Source organism: Formica exsecta, unplaced genomic scaffold, assembly GCF_003651465.1.
Source record: "Formica exsecta isolate Colony F162 unplaced genomic scaffold, ASM365146v1 scaffold139, whole genome shotgun sequence".
In the NCBI taxonomy this organism is placed as follows: Eukaryota; Metazoa; Arthropoda; class Insecta; order Hymenoptera; family Formicidae; genus Formica; species Formica exsecta.
The window spans coordinates 688243-703722 of record NW_021848721.1 but is presented as its reverse complement, the minus strand read 5'-3'; the positions used below and the strand labels follow the sequence as shown (position 1 = coordinate 703722).

Below are 15480 nucleotides of genomic sequence, written 5' to 3'. Positions count from 1 at the left end.
CCGAGTCGAAGAGGAGTTACCCGTTCGCGCGGGTCGAGAAGGGAAAGAAGGAAGTAAAAGAGGCGCACCCCCGGAGGTACGCGTAACCCCTGCGGGTCGCGGAGAGAACGGCGTTTTACCGACTATTAACTCACTTTTACCCCTGTTTCTTACCCTCGTTCTGCCTCTGGCTGAGTGAACGCAAGTGAAGGGAAGGGTCCGCGGGCGCCGACGAGATAAAAACGATAGGAAAAGGTGCATGCGGGGAATCCCTTTCCCTACTCTCCAAGCTCCTCGTTCGCGTAATCTCCGCTTTTTCCCCATCGCGGCATTTTCGCCCCCTTGCGATATTTCTCTTTCCGCTTTTCTTCCGGGATGGACGCGTGCAGGTAGCTGCCAGGTACCTGCGCGACTCCTCGAGGAGAGGCAAGGGAAAGGAAAAAAAAAGAATGCCAGAGAATCTCTCTGGGGGCCACGCTCGATTTAACCCCTGAGAAAAATCGCGCGATCCTTTATCCCCCCCCCCCGCCCCCCTCGGCGGAGTCGTCGCAGTTGATTTCGGGGGTTAACCGATTTCCCTGCGAAATTTGAAATCCGAGAGCGGTCCGTTTTTTTCCTACCCGTTTTTTCCTTCCGCTCTGATCTGAACGCGGCGCACTCGTTTAAAGGTTTAAGTATCTCGTAAAAATGGGCTCGAGGATACCGAGGATATCGAGGTGCCCTTCTTTCTTTTCCTTTTTTCTTTTTTTTTTCTTTTCGCGCGACTTCCGAGGTTAGAGGGTCGGATGTCAGTCGCCGTCTCTAATTTGAGTCCCGAGCATATCCGAATGATACCGATTATTTTATTATTCGATATCTGTGTAAAGTTTCTGACAAGTATATATTAAGGATGTTTTGGCTGTACAATAGCAGCTAAAAGCTGTCAAAATAAAAAAAAGAAACATATTTCTTACGTTTGTAATATTTGGAAAGTCTAATAAATAAATCTGGATTATAATAAGAATTAAAATATGACAAAATAACATGATTTTTAACATTTTGATAAAAGAAAATAGTTGTAATTAATATTTTTTTAAATTTATGACAAGAACTTTTGGTCGTGAATATTCCCTGAAATCAACTGCAAAAAAATAAAAAAACAAGTAATTTACAGAAAGATTTCGGATTACTATAAGCATTTTGCTACAATTTTTAGTAAATAACTTTTAATCGAATAAGTGGAGCTAAATCAAGTTTTGCATGAATATTTATTAGAATTTTGTTATATATGCAAAAAATTTTATTTCGCTGGCAATGTTTTTTCTTTGTTAAAAATTTGTTAATAATATAACTATATAATACGCGATTTTCCATAAGAATCAGTACAAACTTAAATAATTTCTAAACCGTTAAGAGAATTGTGCTCAGGTTTTGTACAGATATTCAGAAGAAATAGTAGATCAGTATACAAAATCTTCAATTTTGTCGTACATATGTCAATGTTTTGACATATGACACACAAATACTTAGACTAATGCAAAAATATTTGAAAATTTGTAATTATAGAATTGGAAGAGAGTGGAGAATGCTATTCCGAAAAGCTAGCACTTGATCTTAAAATTATACAAAAGATTTGGATTGTCATTTTTTAAATCGCTCCCTTTTTATGAAAAAGAACCCCTATTTTATATATAATTGATTCTTTCATCGTCCTTTACAAATTTTATTCTGCAAATCTTCTCAACTGGCAGCTCTATTTTTATTTCCGTGTAAAAAGTACGTTATATTTCACACATTTATATTTTACAAACGAAGAATCTTGGAAAGATGACTCTCATCGTAATACGTTCATCTCTGCTGCGATCGTGTATCGATGTGGCATGACTCGCCACTATGTGAGGCGATTTGGAGTAAAGACGAAAGAGGGAATGTCTTCACGGAGGAAGAGAAACACAGAATCCCCGCGGCGCGATACCTTCTCGAGATCGGGCCTTAAAAATCGAGTCGATTTAAAGATCCGGCCGCGAGCGAGATACACCGAAATGCGTATACGCATGCGATCCTTCAGGAATCTCCCTCGCGAGAATGAGAATTCATTTAATACTCGGGACGAGCGTCGAGACTTTTTTGCGCTATTTACGACGACCCTCCTCCGCATTATGCGTTTTATTAATTATAATCCTTTATTAATCGCGAGAGAAACGAAATCCTCTGCGCTTGATCGCGATACTTTTGAGGCACGAAAAATGTTCGCCTCGGGCGAATCCGAAAGCTGGAAACGCATCGTCGACGATCACGTTGAGCGAGAAATATTTTCCCACAGCGCGCATCATTTTTTCGTTATTCGGGGGAGTCCGCATTACGGTGGATATTCTCTTCATTTTTCATCAAACGATGCAGGCCTCTCGCGTTGATGGCGAGCGAATCATCCATCGTGATACACAGGATGCTTCGTTCGTCTAATGAAAAAAAAAAGTGGTAGAAAGCGCGTAAAAGAGCGAAAGGGAGAACTTCAACCGCGAGAAACGAGGAAGGATATAAACCGAGGAAAAAAAAAGAGATCCCAGGGGTTTCGTAATTTTAGTAGACATCATCGATCTAACCTTTCGGGAGAGTCCGGCGTATCCCTCCGGGGGGGTCTCGTGGTCCCTCTCTCTTTTTCTCTCTTAAGGAAGGGATTTTTAAGCCCTTTCTAAAGTCTCCTTCTATTATAGTTTTCTCTCTCGTTTCCTCGTTCTTCTCCTCACCTGCGATCAAGTAAACCTCTAGAAATCGCTAAACTTCGACGCTCTCAGGGTTTATTTGCGCGAATAAATCGCATCCTATCTACCTGGTATGCCCGGATTATATTTGTAAGGTAAAAAAACACCAGAAATAACTCGTACCTAACGTAGCTCATCCAATTGTTTGCGCGATTAGAACTCTATTTTTTTCTAACGGTCTACATTTAAAAAAATAAGTATTTGTTATTTCTTAGAAAATCATCTACTTAATAAACTGATTATTTTTTTATTTTGCACGAGACAAATCTTGTGAGATTATAATTATTAACAGAAAAGATTTTTATTACTTGAAAAAGAGAGATAAAAACTTAGCAAATCTAAAAAAATTTGAAAAGTATCTCCCACGTACAATATATAAATTAAACCTTTGATTAAAATCTGTCAAAAAGATGGATTAGTAATCACAGTCTATTCGATAGGGTATTGAACAGTATTACGATTTTTTTTTATTTCTCTCCGTAGAATAGAGTTCAGAGCAGATGTACCTGCCAGCAGTCGATTACGCGGCTTTTAGAATCGAAACGTCTCAATTTCACGACTCCAAACCCGAGAAAAAAACTTCCCCCGCGGTCTCTCCCTTTTGCTGCCATCGCCTTGGATCAACCGCACACATTCCCCGTAGAATCTCACCGCCTATTCCCAGTTTACTGTATCCTCGAACCAATCCGGAAGTCTATCACCCCTCCGTAAGATTTTTCCGAAATCAAGATAGAGAGCGAAACCAAGTAATTGTGAGGAGTTAGTCTTGCCAGAATTTTGACAAAGATCAGATATTCAGAATCTTTAGACGACTGTAAATATAGGTAGGTTTATAGATAGTTAGATAAATTAATGACCCCTCTCCTCCCGAATAAATCGAAATAATGACGAATAACAGCGCAATTTTTTTTTTATTTGTTTCTTTTAATAATTCCCCTATTATTATTAATTGGAATAGCAATCTCTGCTGGCTGGCAATAATAAAAATAATAATTCGAATCTGTAATCATGTATTGGCCCGAATTAATTGTTTCCGGCCGATAGGTTGTAATTTTATAACGCTTCTTATCGAGACTTGAGCATTTCCAGAGCGCGAAATTTTTGCGAAGTTTGTTCAATTCGAGAGACTTATACGAAGTGCCTTTTATCAAACAGATACGTACGAATTTCACTCGAGGTTACCGATTCGTTTTTTAATAAATAACACACATTCGCTTTTGAATCGGTCTGCTTGCTTCGTTGAAAACACATCCATCAATTGCTCCCGATAAGAAACCAAAGTTAATTATTTTATGGCTCTTACGATATTCCGCAACTCTCGTTAAAGCTCACCTCACCGAGACCCGTGACGACGTCAACCACGTCAACGCTCAATAACAGGTTGCTTTTTTCCCACTTCTCTCAGAGTTGATTTCAATAATACATTACAATCGCGCACTTTGGATTTCTCAAGAAAGAAATTGTCGATAGCGAACTGGCTTTGTCATTGATTACGAAACTAGTGTGTTTAGAATAGATATATCGTGAGCGTTCCAAAAAAATTCTTTCAAATTTATTATTTATATCTTCAAATTTAGAAATTTATTCAAAAATACTTACGACTCGATATAAACGGCATCACTAATCTTTTTTCGCAGGGAGAGTGAAGGTTAAGGAGGAGAAGGACGCCTCGTCGATGGCACCCGGAAGTCCACCCACGCCTCCGCATACCCCACAAAGTCCGCAACGCGCGATTCCGTCTCTCGGCAATCTCTCGCAATCCTGCCAAACGTCAAACGCAAATTCGCCGAACTTGCAGCAGCAGCAACCGCAACCGCAACAGCATCAGTCGCAGGAGCAACAGCATCATTCCCTGCACGCCATGGCTAATTCACCCCTGAATCAGATATTGGTTCAAAATCCGGCGCTGGCGCAACTGTTGCAGCAAAATCCAGCGATCCTGTCGCAGAATCCGCAATTGGCGCAGCTGTTGCAGCAGAATCTGCAAGTTCAGATGGGCAGCGTGCTCTTCCAGAACGTGAGACGGGAGGAGTCCGAGGAGTCTAGGGTAAGTAGGAGAGTCTAATCGTTATCTCTTATCCTGAAAACTACCACCAAAGTTCATTACACTCCGGCCGAGGTTATAGACTGAGACATGAATGCCTGAAACAGCAATCTTTACAATCTTACGTTCTAAAGATCATATTATATACCGTAACCGTATTATTATAGCCGTGGTATTCAAGTGTTATAATTTGTATGGCCGACTCGAGTGTCAGCGATTATTAAAAATTTAAGTAGCATTGAATTATCGCTTGCCATTGCGTCAAAAGCGAGACAATCGTGCGAAGCTGTCCAAAAACAATGCGCGATGACTCATCCGAGACTCAAGTCACCGTCAACATCGTAAAATTACCAACGGGAGCTATGTGAGCTTAACTGTACTAGAATAATTCAGCGCTTCCCAGAATCATAAGCGACGAACAATCGCTTATAATACGTCGTAATAAAAGTCGATAGAGACTTCGCCGTTTGAAGATTATTCATTCAAACTATTAATCGCGAGTTATTTATTTCTGAAAACTCGTTATTTCTAAAAATTCATTCTTGATAGATAGAAGAATGAGTGAAATATTTTACAATAAAATTTTTTTTACATACAACGGATATTTTATGAAACTAATATTTATTATCTCGAGATTGTGAGACGACCCAGACAGCACACAATATTTATGATAGTTTCTCAATATTTTTATAAATATTTTTATGATATTTATGATAAATCTTTATGATCTGTTAAATTTAAGATCACAAAAATATTTATAAAATATTCAAATAATTATTATGAATATTTTGTACATATTTTATAAATATTGTGTGCTGTCTGGGGAAGAGATTTTAATAAAGTAGAATTCAATGCGCATTATCAGTATGCCGTTATCGATGACGCGTAGAGATGCATATGCCAGGTCGCCAAAGAGAGGAGTCACGAAACCCGCGCGGACGACCCGGCTATGGGATCGCTGCTCGTGGAATCCCATACACGGAGAATTGAAATTATTCCCCGGATTTTTGTCGTGTCGTTTACATTATTTTCGCCTTTGAATATTAATGGGCATATGCTCTCCAGCGTTATGGCACAAGAAGTAACAACGGCGTATAATACTCGAGTCTTAACGTTATTCTATTGTTTGCAAATCAGCTCTATTGTTTTCTCATATACCTCTATACTCTCTCGCGTACCCTCTTTGCCCCCCTCCTCACTCCCCTCCTCGCTTCTCCTTCACCTCCTCCTTCATCAGCGTGCCTTCCCTCTTTCTCTCCCCTCTTTTATCGTCGTCTTTCTTTCTCTTATCGTTACCTTCCTTCTCGTCTCTCTATCCCTCTCTTTCTCTCTCTCTTCGATTCTCTTCTTCCTCCTCGTCGTCGCTCTTCTCGCCCCACCCCTGTTTCATTCCGATCTTTTTCTCTTTCTTCGCCCTCTCCCCATCCCCCTTGCGCTTGTCGCCCCGTGCCCCGATGCATACGTTCGCATTATATACATCGTGACGCACATTATTTTCCATTTGTTTCCTCGCATTCGCGTTTTCTCCCCGCGAATTTTTTCGCGAGCGATAAATGCATTAATTTAAGAAGCGATTTTTTTTTTTTTTTAAAGTCATCGTATTGACCGCCCGATATTATTATGCGCGATACGCTGCAGTTCGTAATATTGGGCACGTAAGGTCGCGGATAATTATGAACGAGGAATATAAATGTTCGATTAGAGATTGCAGAATTGATGGAACGCGATGGTCACGTACGTGAGGCGAGTTCTATTAAATTCGATGGAATTAATCGATCGTTCCGGCGAGCGCTCGATCGGCGGCGAGGAGTTTCTCCTCGTCGGGAGTGAAGTTCATAGATCGGGACAAAGAACCCCGTTGAACGATAATGCAACGGTGCGTCACGGCGTAATAGAATATGTTTATACGATATTTATATGCGCGTAAAGTAATGCGAAACTTTTCCACGATAAATTTACGCGACGAGATAAACTTTGTTCGAGTTTCAATAATAAGTCGTTTAATTCGAAGAATTGATTCGAGTCGGGAATAATTTTTCAAGGCGAATGGAAAATTGGATGGAAAGAGAAAGAGAGAGAGAGAGAGAGAGAGAGAGAGGGAGAGAGAGACAGAGAGAGGGGAGAAGAGACATAGATGGATGACGATGTTAATAAAAACTAACGAAGTAGTAACCGAAGTTCATAAATTCAACGATGCGGATCGAAACTCAGAGCTAAGGCTTCGGAAATCGTACGGCATTGGAATAATTTGAACCGCGATGGGGCTTCCGCGGGGGCAAAAGTGACGTTCCTTCGCGCGACGTCTCTCTCTCCGGGAGGCGCGGCGTAACCTTCTTCTTAGGTCTTCCGATTTTAATTTCGGCACGGAGCGAAGTGAAAACACGTCCCGCGAATGTGCGGGACAAATACGTACGGTACGACGGCGCGTCGATAAAAGTCAGTTACGCGAAATTGAAATGCCGTGGAAGATGTGCCCCGGGGATAATTTCATTACTCGGTAGCAGTAGGGGTTAACGAAGGGTATTAAGCGGCAAGGCATGTTATGAGCGGGCCTAAGGCCATAACGCGATTAGTTCGCGGAATGGCTGGTCTTTTGCACGATAGAATTTTACGGAAACATCTCGCGTCCGCCGCGTGGGCGACGAGGTCCCCCCCGTCCCCTACCTTCGTCTCGCCTCGCGCCCCCTCTCCCCCCTCCCCTTCCCCCTTCCCCTCTCCCCGTCCCCTCTTTCGCTCGCGTACGGCCCTGAGCACGCCGGTGCATTGTACATCGTAATGTATTTCTTTTAGGTACCGCCGACAATAGCGAGCCTGACGGCGATGAAGGTGGAGGCAGCTGACCCGAAGGTTTCCGGTGAGTTACTATTTCCTCCTCGTCGACGGAATTATCGGGATCGTAATTAGATTCGAATCGGGACTGCTCGCGTTCGATGACCCTGCTCGCGCGAACAAAAGGAAGGTGAAAAAAAAAGAGAACGAGGTGGAAAGAGAGAGAGAGAGAGAGAGAGAGAGAGAGAGAGAGACCGATCACTGCTGGCGGGAACGCGAGATCGTCGATCGACGCCTCGTCGCCGCTGATCTGGTTAGACCAGGTGATTTGTAATAGACGCTCTTGTAATCGTTGAGCGAATCTATGATTAGAACACCGGTGACAATGTTGTCGATCGTGTACAAGACGGTGACGCTTGACCTTTAACGTCATCGGGCTAGAAATATAATCGGTATGCGTTCGCGTTCGCCAAAAGTCTCGCGCGGCGAATGTATTTAACGGACGAATCGTATATAAAATTAAAAATCGCCACGTGTTACATCCAATTGCCGGCGATGCCATCGAGGAGCACTGCCAAAAAAGAAAAAAACTTAATATAACATTTTAATAGAGAGAGAGATAGAGATAGACTTTTCTCTTTTAACGTCATATAAAAACTTTTCAGCCTCTATTCCACTTTTTAATTTTTTTACAAGATATTTCCTTCCGCGAATTTATTCCCGTTTCTGCTTTAAAGCGGCGAATTTTCCAACGAGAATTATTAAAATCGGCCGCACGCCGTGGAATATGCTGGAGAAATCGCATCCAGCGTGCGCGCGCGCGCACCCGACACAGTGGACCCGCATCTTGCCACGTGACAAATCTGAAGCTATACGTAAGCCGGCCTGAGAGCACCGCCGTCGGCTCTCTCCCCACAGCCTTTATTTGCCTCGATCCTCGCGAACTCGTGAATCGTGGCGCAACCTGACGAATCGCCGCTTTCAGTGTTTTGTGCCCCGAGGGCTGTTCCCCCTTTATTGGAATATCCGCCCACAGCATTATGGGAATTATCAAGGAAATGGGATGAGTGCCAACGGCTCCCACGAGGGACTCGAGGGGGCGGGGGGAGAGGACGGGGGAGGGTTGTTTCAGTCGCATTGATAAAAGAAACCCGGGATTTATCAATCCTCTGTTTCCTTCCCATATCGTTTGAAGAATGTGTGTTTTAATTCTCCGGTATATATATGTATATGTACGGGCAACGTAAATATTGACCTAATTAAAAAGATAAAAAAGAGAGCTTTGTAGTAGGCTTTGATTTTATTAATCACCGTAAATGTAAGAACGCGTCGTATGATATACAGAGTGCTCTTAAATTAATCTTGATTGTAATAAAATATCGAGAATTCACGGATGGCTGACAGCTCCAATGGACAATATTATGTTATAAATACAAGATAAAAATACAGGATAAAAATATTTACACACACACACATATGTATATACGTGCGTTCTCTCTGCCATTATAAATCACGACGGTTTAACGGTTAATGAAAAAAAATCATTTGTATGTTAATTCTACATGTAATACGTCACAGTGTTTCCGAATAATATTTTATTTATATGTAAACCGAACTATTAAAAAAAAAAAAAAATTATATTTTTAATTTGTTTGCATTCGAAATGTGCTCACTGTTCCGCGTGACTGCGTAGAAATATCGCTCGCCGCATGCGGTCATAGCTCCGTATTACATAAACATGCCGATGTTTCTCCGTAAATAGGCATCATTAAGATCAATCGTTTCTCTTTCGCTGTCATTTCACTATTGGCACGCGAACCATCAATTTTCCTCGAAAACACCAGCGATGATTTGCCAATCGACAGTTTGTCGCGCAATTCCCGTTCATCGAAACCGTGAAAAGATTCCGCGACGGAAATCACGGCGATGATGAGGGAGAGGAACGGGGGGAGGGGAGAAGGGGGGGACGTCGAGTAGAGAAAGAGAGAGTGGGCGGCCTCCGTTGGATTTTCTGGTCCAGTGACATATTCTCGTAATTTCGTATCGGCCAATCAACGTCGGCCGGAGGATATTAAACGCGTGGTGGGATCTGCAACGAAATGGAATAAAATAAAATGTATACGTTGTACACGTTCGCGACGGTATAACGCGGGCTATCGGAAGAAAGAGAGGAAGAGAGAGAGAGAGAGAGAGAAAGAGAGAAAGAAGCACGAGATGAAGGAGGCAAAGGGTGAAAGAGAGACGCGAGTGCGCGAGAAGAAGATAGAGACGTAGATGTATGCGTATGTGAAAAGAGAAAGAGAAAGAAAATGCCTGAGAGAAAGAGACGCAAATGACGAAAGACGGAGAGAGGGAACGATAAAGAGAGAGAGAGAGAGAGAGAGAGAAAGAGAGAGAGAGAGAGAGAAAGATGCTAGCAATCAAAGCTGATTAAGCCCACAACTGGGGAATCTGTGGGGCCAGTGTCTCACGCCAATCTCGCCCAATCAGCCGGTTGGTCGGGGAGATTTAAAAAATAGAATGCCTACTGTCAATTGTCCCATAATTTAAATAAATCGAATAAATGGACAAAGTGGCCAATTAGAGTAGTTGCTGGTTGCTGCTTTAACGCATTATTCTCTCTTTCTCGCAGTGTCTTCGACTCTCCTCTCTCATCTCCTCTTCCCCTCTCCCCTGCCTTCCCCCCCCCCTCTCCCTTCCCTCCCGCTCATTCTTTGCCTCTCCTCGTCGAAGATGTGGTTCTATTTTCCCCCCTCGGTGCCCTCCCGATACGTCGCGTCGCCCCCGTCGTTCTTTTAATTCTCCGTGTTTGACATCGACTAGCGCTCGCGACCACCTTGTCTTGACCGAAGAGTGCCTTCATTATATCGTGAAGACGATGATCATCCAATATGTGCGACGGGTAAACGTATGATGCGTGCTTGCGCGAAATTGGCGATTAGGCCGTTAAGCCTCTCGGCAAACTCGATTACGGGCAATATGGAATTTTTCAGAATCGTCGCTGTTTCGAGCTGATCGAGCAGATCTCGAAACCTGCCACGAGACTCTCTGTTTGTACGCAGATAAATGTTGCCGCTTTCATTTTCACTTTGAAATCGATACTACCTTGAACACATTAGACTACTACGTATTCGCAGTCTCGGTTACAGGCATAAATTTTCCGGGGCCGTAAGCTTTATCGCGCTTATTTATCTTTAATAAAACTTGCCTGCAAACTAGCGGATAAATTTTCTGGAGACGGTGCTACTTCGTTATTTTGACATTAATATTCTGAGCGTAGACTAGGCTGTGTGCGTTTTCGTAGACTCGTTAAACTCGGAAATAAACCTAAGACCTGGATTGCGCTACTGTTTTATCGCTGAACGTAAATTCGATGATAAGCGAGGTACGTTGTCGGAGAGAAAAAAAAAGAACGAGAATGGTTCGTGCTCAACCATCTTGATCTATCTTGATGAAATGTGCGGTAGTACTTCTTTCTCTCTCTCTCTCTCTCTCTCTTAGATTCCGAATTCTACTTTTACTAATTATAACAATTTACGACTTTAACAATTATCACCATCCTACATACGCCATCAGTCTGCACCTGTTCGACATACATTTACGAAGTAGCTTAATGGCCTCGTTGATATCTGTACCCATCAATTTTGCACGAGTACAATTTAATTAAGCCTTGCTATCGCGCTACGATTACGAGTAATATCGTCATCGTCGAGTCCTAATGACCGTCATCTGTCAATTCGTAAAGGAAACGGCTTAATTAGCCGTCGCGCATAATTTTTAAGAATGACAGTATTATAAATAGTACCAAAAAATCGCTAATTTCAATATTTATATTTCGATTTCGATTATCGGGTGTGTTTTTAATACACAGCGCGCGTGCACAGTCATATCGAATAATTAAGTCACAATAAGGTAATTTTATTTCCATGTGAACGTTGAAAGCACACTGTTAACTAATAGAATCAAGCAAGATTTAAATGATTGTTTCAACATGTCTGTAATTACGCGAAACAGGCTCATTAACGTGAAATCACGAGAATCTGGCAGACGGATAATGTAGATGCTCGAACTTAGATATGACCTACGTAGGCTGCCAGTTTGAGAACAGACAGGCAAGCAGATAACAAATAAAGCATAAACAGGAGCTACGATAAATAACTGGTGCGCCTCTCGTTGCATATAGTGCCCTCCAGGGTCTCGCTCCTCCCTGATTCCTCGTATCTCTCTCTTCCTCTATGTACCCGCCCCCGCTGCATTACCTGCGCACAGGATCCACATATGTACGTGCAACGATTCAGGCACCGAGGAGTTCAGACCTCGGCGACCTTTAGTTTCCGTTCATAATGCGCGGACCCCGCCGCGCGACCACAGGAAATTAAAGAATATTTTGGCCGCCTTCGTACGTGCTTTTTGGGAAGCAACCTGGTCGCGAGAGACGTATTTTGGGCTATTATCATGGCACATCAGTTTTTAAAGGTTGCTGAATCACTCAGTATAACCATATGTAGCTATGTATTAAGAATTATCGAATTAAAAAGTGGCATTTTTTTGCGAAATTATTTTCCATGAAAAGAATAATTTCTTTGAAATTATATTTAAAAAGATATGAAAATGAGAGATTCTCATATATATTATTATATCATCTTTTTATGTCTTTAAAAAATAAAATGTAAAGATAAAACAATTAAAAATATTTATTCAACATATATACTCTTGAAAATAATTTTTTTTTTTTTTTTAGTAGTCGTTTCTATGAAGAAAGAGAATAATTCATTTGCATATAGTTCTGCCAATTAAAGAATCTTTTGGCTGCCTTTATACATGCTTTTTGGAAAGCAATCTGATTGCGAGAGACGTATCTTGGGCTATTACCACAACACATCAATTTTCACAAAATTGCTGAATCACTCAGTATAACCATATGTAGCTATATAATTAGAATTATTAAATTAAAAAGTGACATAAATTTCTTGCGAAATTATTTTCTGTGAAAAGATTAGCTTCTTTGAGATTATATTAAAAGGAATATGCAAATGAGAGATTTTTATTTTTATATATATTATTATATCATCATTTTATATGTCTCTAAAAAATAAAATGTAAAGATAATCATAATTAAATTTTTATTTAACACACATATATATTCTTGAAAATAAATTTTGTTATAGTTGTTTCTACGAAGAAAGAGAATGATTCACTTGCATATAATTCCGCCAATTTTTACGAGCTAATTCTCATTTGTGTTTAAACTTGGGGAATTGGATTTCATTATCCGAAATTGAACGACGCGATTGCGATGACGAATGCGCGATCGTCGTTACGTTGCCACGTTCGTTTCTCGAGCGAGTACAACCGTTAGCCTTGAAGAAATATCATTAAAAAGCGATATGCGCGGTGAAAGAAAGCGAGAGGGAGACGGAGAGGGAAGCGAATTTCACGGTTCATTCGAATCTTTTTAAACGAATTTACACGCGCCATTCGCGCCACACTCCACGAAGGGGTTGAAACTCTATTAAATTAACCGCCAAGTAAATATTTGACGGGTAAATTACCGCCAGTTTTTTTTTTTTTTTCGTTCCGTTCTTCCTTTCGTCAAAATCCCATAATATCGAATTATCGGCGAACGCCGTTAGATTTTTCTCTCGCGCCATTTCTTCGTCCATAAATGATAGCCGATGTTTATATCGCGCTCGCGACGAGATTCTTCGATACGCGACGATAAAAGTGCGCGACGACAATTCCATTCACCTAGACCTGTGCAGACAATGGCCAATTTCGTCGACGGGGACGCGAACAATGCTCGCCATAATTCGTGGTCCACTCGCGTTCTCAGGGGTTCTCGCGAAACGGCCCGTCATCGCTGTCCCCGCCGTCATCTCCTACCTCGTAAAAACCCGCAGCGCCTTCAAGACGCGGCGGATACGAAATTTTATTATTTATATTTGAAATTTATTATCGCGCGTGCGCCGGAGGGATCGGCCTCGAGACCCTCTCTCCCTTCCCTACCACCCTCCATCCCGATCATCATCCCGACATCCTCTCGCGTCGTCGGCCTAATTTATCGTTTCTCTACTTTTTATTAATTTCTTATCCTGTCGCATTAAAAGGATCGTCGCGGCGGTCACCGAAATCCGCATCGGTGCACAGACGGAATGTCGTCCCTCATTTTTCGCTCTACCACCGCGTCGCCCGAACACCCCGCTCCCTCCTTCCCCCGTCCTTTCGATCCTGGACTTACCGAGTCGGCGATTCCACCGTTCTTCCGTCTATCTCCGCCCCTTACGCGATCTTCGATTGCTGTCGGGCCGCAGAAGAAAGACATTTTTCCGCAAATGTTCCGTGCGTACTCTTCGCTTACGTAAAAAAGAATGCGGTGCCACGGAATATCGAATCAGCGAGATACTCGAGGATTACGAAAACGAGATCAAAGCGATCTCTCTTGCTATAATTAACATTAATTACTATAATTTACATTAATATTAATTATTATAATTAAAATGTGCAAAATATTGTTTTCGGAGAAACACCAATAATTTCCCGAAACTCGATATATAAACTGGATAAAACTCTGTGAAAGCGCGTTAATGTGACACTTTCCGTATTCGTACCCCTTCGCTAACGAGATTTACGCCGGATCAATCACGCGAAATATTCAGCCAATCCACTCAACCACAAGAGAGAGTATTAATATCCGCCATCCCCTTTTTGCCGATCTTGGAATTCCAGTCTCCCTCTTCTTCCCCTGTTCGGGATTCGACGGATCTTGCGAACTTAGCGCGCGGAAAAAAAGGGCCTCGACTAATTAATAGAGCGGGATTCGAAGGACCTCGGGGCGGGGGCAACCTGCGATGAGGTGGGGGACATGGGAGGGGGAGAGCGCGCTTAGGACCCTTGCGAAAAATAAAATACATCCGCGGAGTAAATTAATGTAGGAGCGGTGAGGGAAGGGAGGGGGGGGGGGCAGAGGCTGCGCCGCGAGCTTAATTAATAGAGCGAGGAGCTGAGGCAGGAGTGGTGGTAGGCCCCCGGGTGGATTCTCGAATCTCGGCTCGTTTACGCTCGTTTTTTGCACGAAGGATGATCGCCGAGTGGAGCGACGGTCCACGGACCAAAGGTCCCGCTCATCACCTCGCGCAAACGTGTCATTTACCTCATTATAGAAAATACACCGGGTATAAGTTTTTATGCAAATTTTGCAATCCTGTCATTCCCTCTCGCTGCGATTTAATTCGGCATCGTTAATTATAACGGGCCGCTTAATTATAACGGGCTGCTTAATTAATTTACTACCCTTTCTTTTTCGTGCGCCTCATTTTACATAATTATATTTTTTCGTTTGCGTTTATTTCTGTTCTTATTTCGATTAACTGTCAGAGAGAGAGAGAGTCAGAATCAATATATTTATTGCCGTGTCTCGGGCGTTTTTTAATTTCTATTACATAATTATTTCTTTCTATATATATATATATTTTATTGTATATGTAATTCCGCGGGAGTAAAAGGAGTTAGAGTATGATCGGCGATAAAAATGGCTGGTTCGAAATGGGAATTGCGAAACGGACGAAACGAATGCCGCGATGTTGGCCGCGCTCGATTGGCCCCGATCGATTTGTATCGGGAAACAACTATTGGCAATCGCATGCCGTCCTCGAAACTCAGGAATTCATCGTTGCTCGATCGGACGATAGGTCTCCCCGGTCTCCTCCATCCTGCTGTCGTCCTCGTTTTTTCTTGGCCGTTGTTTCGCGATTTTTCGGTCGCCAAGAACGTCTCATATCGGCTATATATATCGAATTATCCGCATAAAATTAGAATTGAACGAAACAATATAATCCAATTACGCGGCGCGATGTGCAATTCTTTCTTATATCGTGCAAAAAGAAAAAAATATATATATATGTATATATAATTATTGTTTAATAAAATATAAAAATATATATAAAATAT

General features: G+C 42.1%; 1 protein-coding gene across 2 annotated transcripts in view; it reads left to right on the top strand.

Moving 5' to 3' along the window:
- LOC115246139 overlaps positions 1 to 15480 on the top strand; it is an 89307-nt gene that overhangs the window by 50579 nt on the left and 23248 nt on the right. For both annotated transcript variants that reach the window (XM_029824775.1, XM_029824774.1), the window contains exons 5-6: positions 4358 to 4767; positions 7555 to 7618. In XM_029824775.1, the coding sequence (XP_029680635.1) occupies positions 4358 to 4767; positions 7555 to 7618 (474 nt within the window). The remainder of the gene's footprint in view (positions 1 to 4357; positions 4768 to 7554; positions 7619 to 15480) is intronic.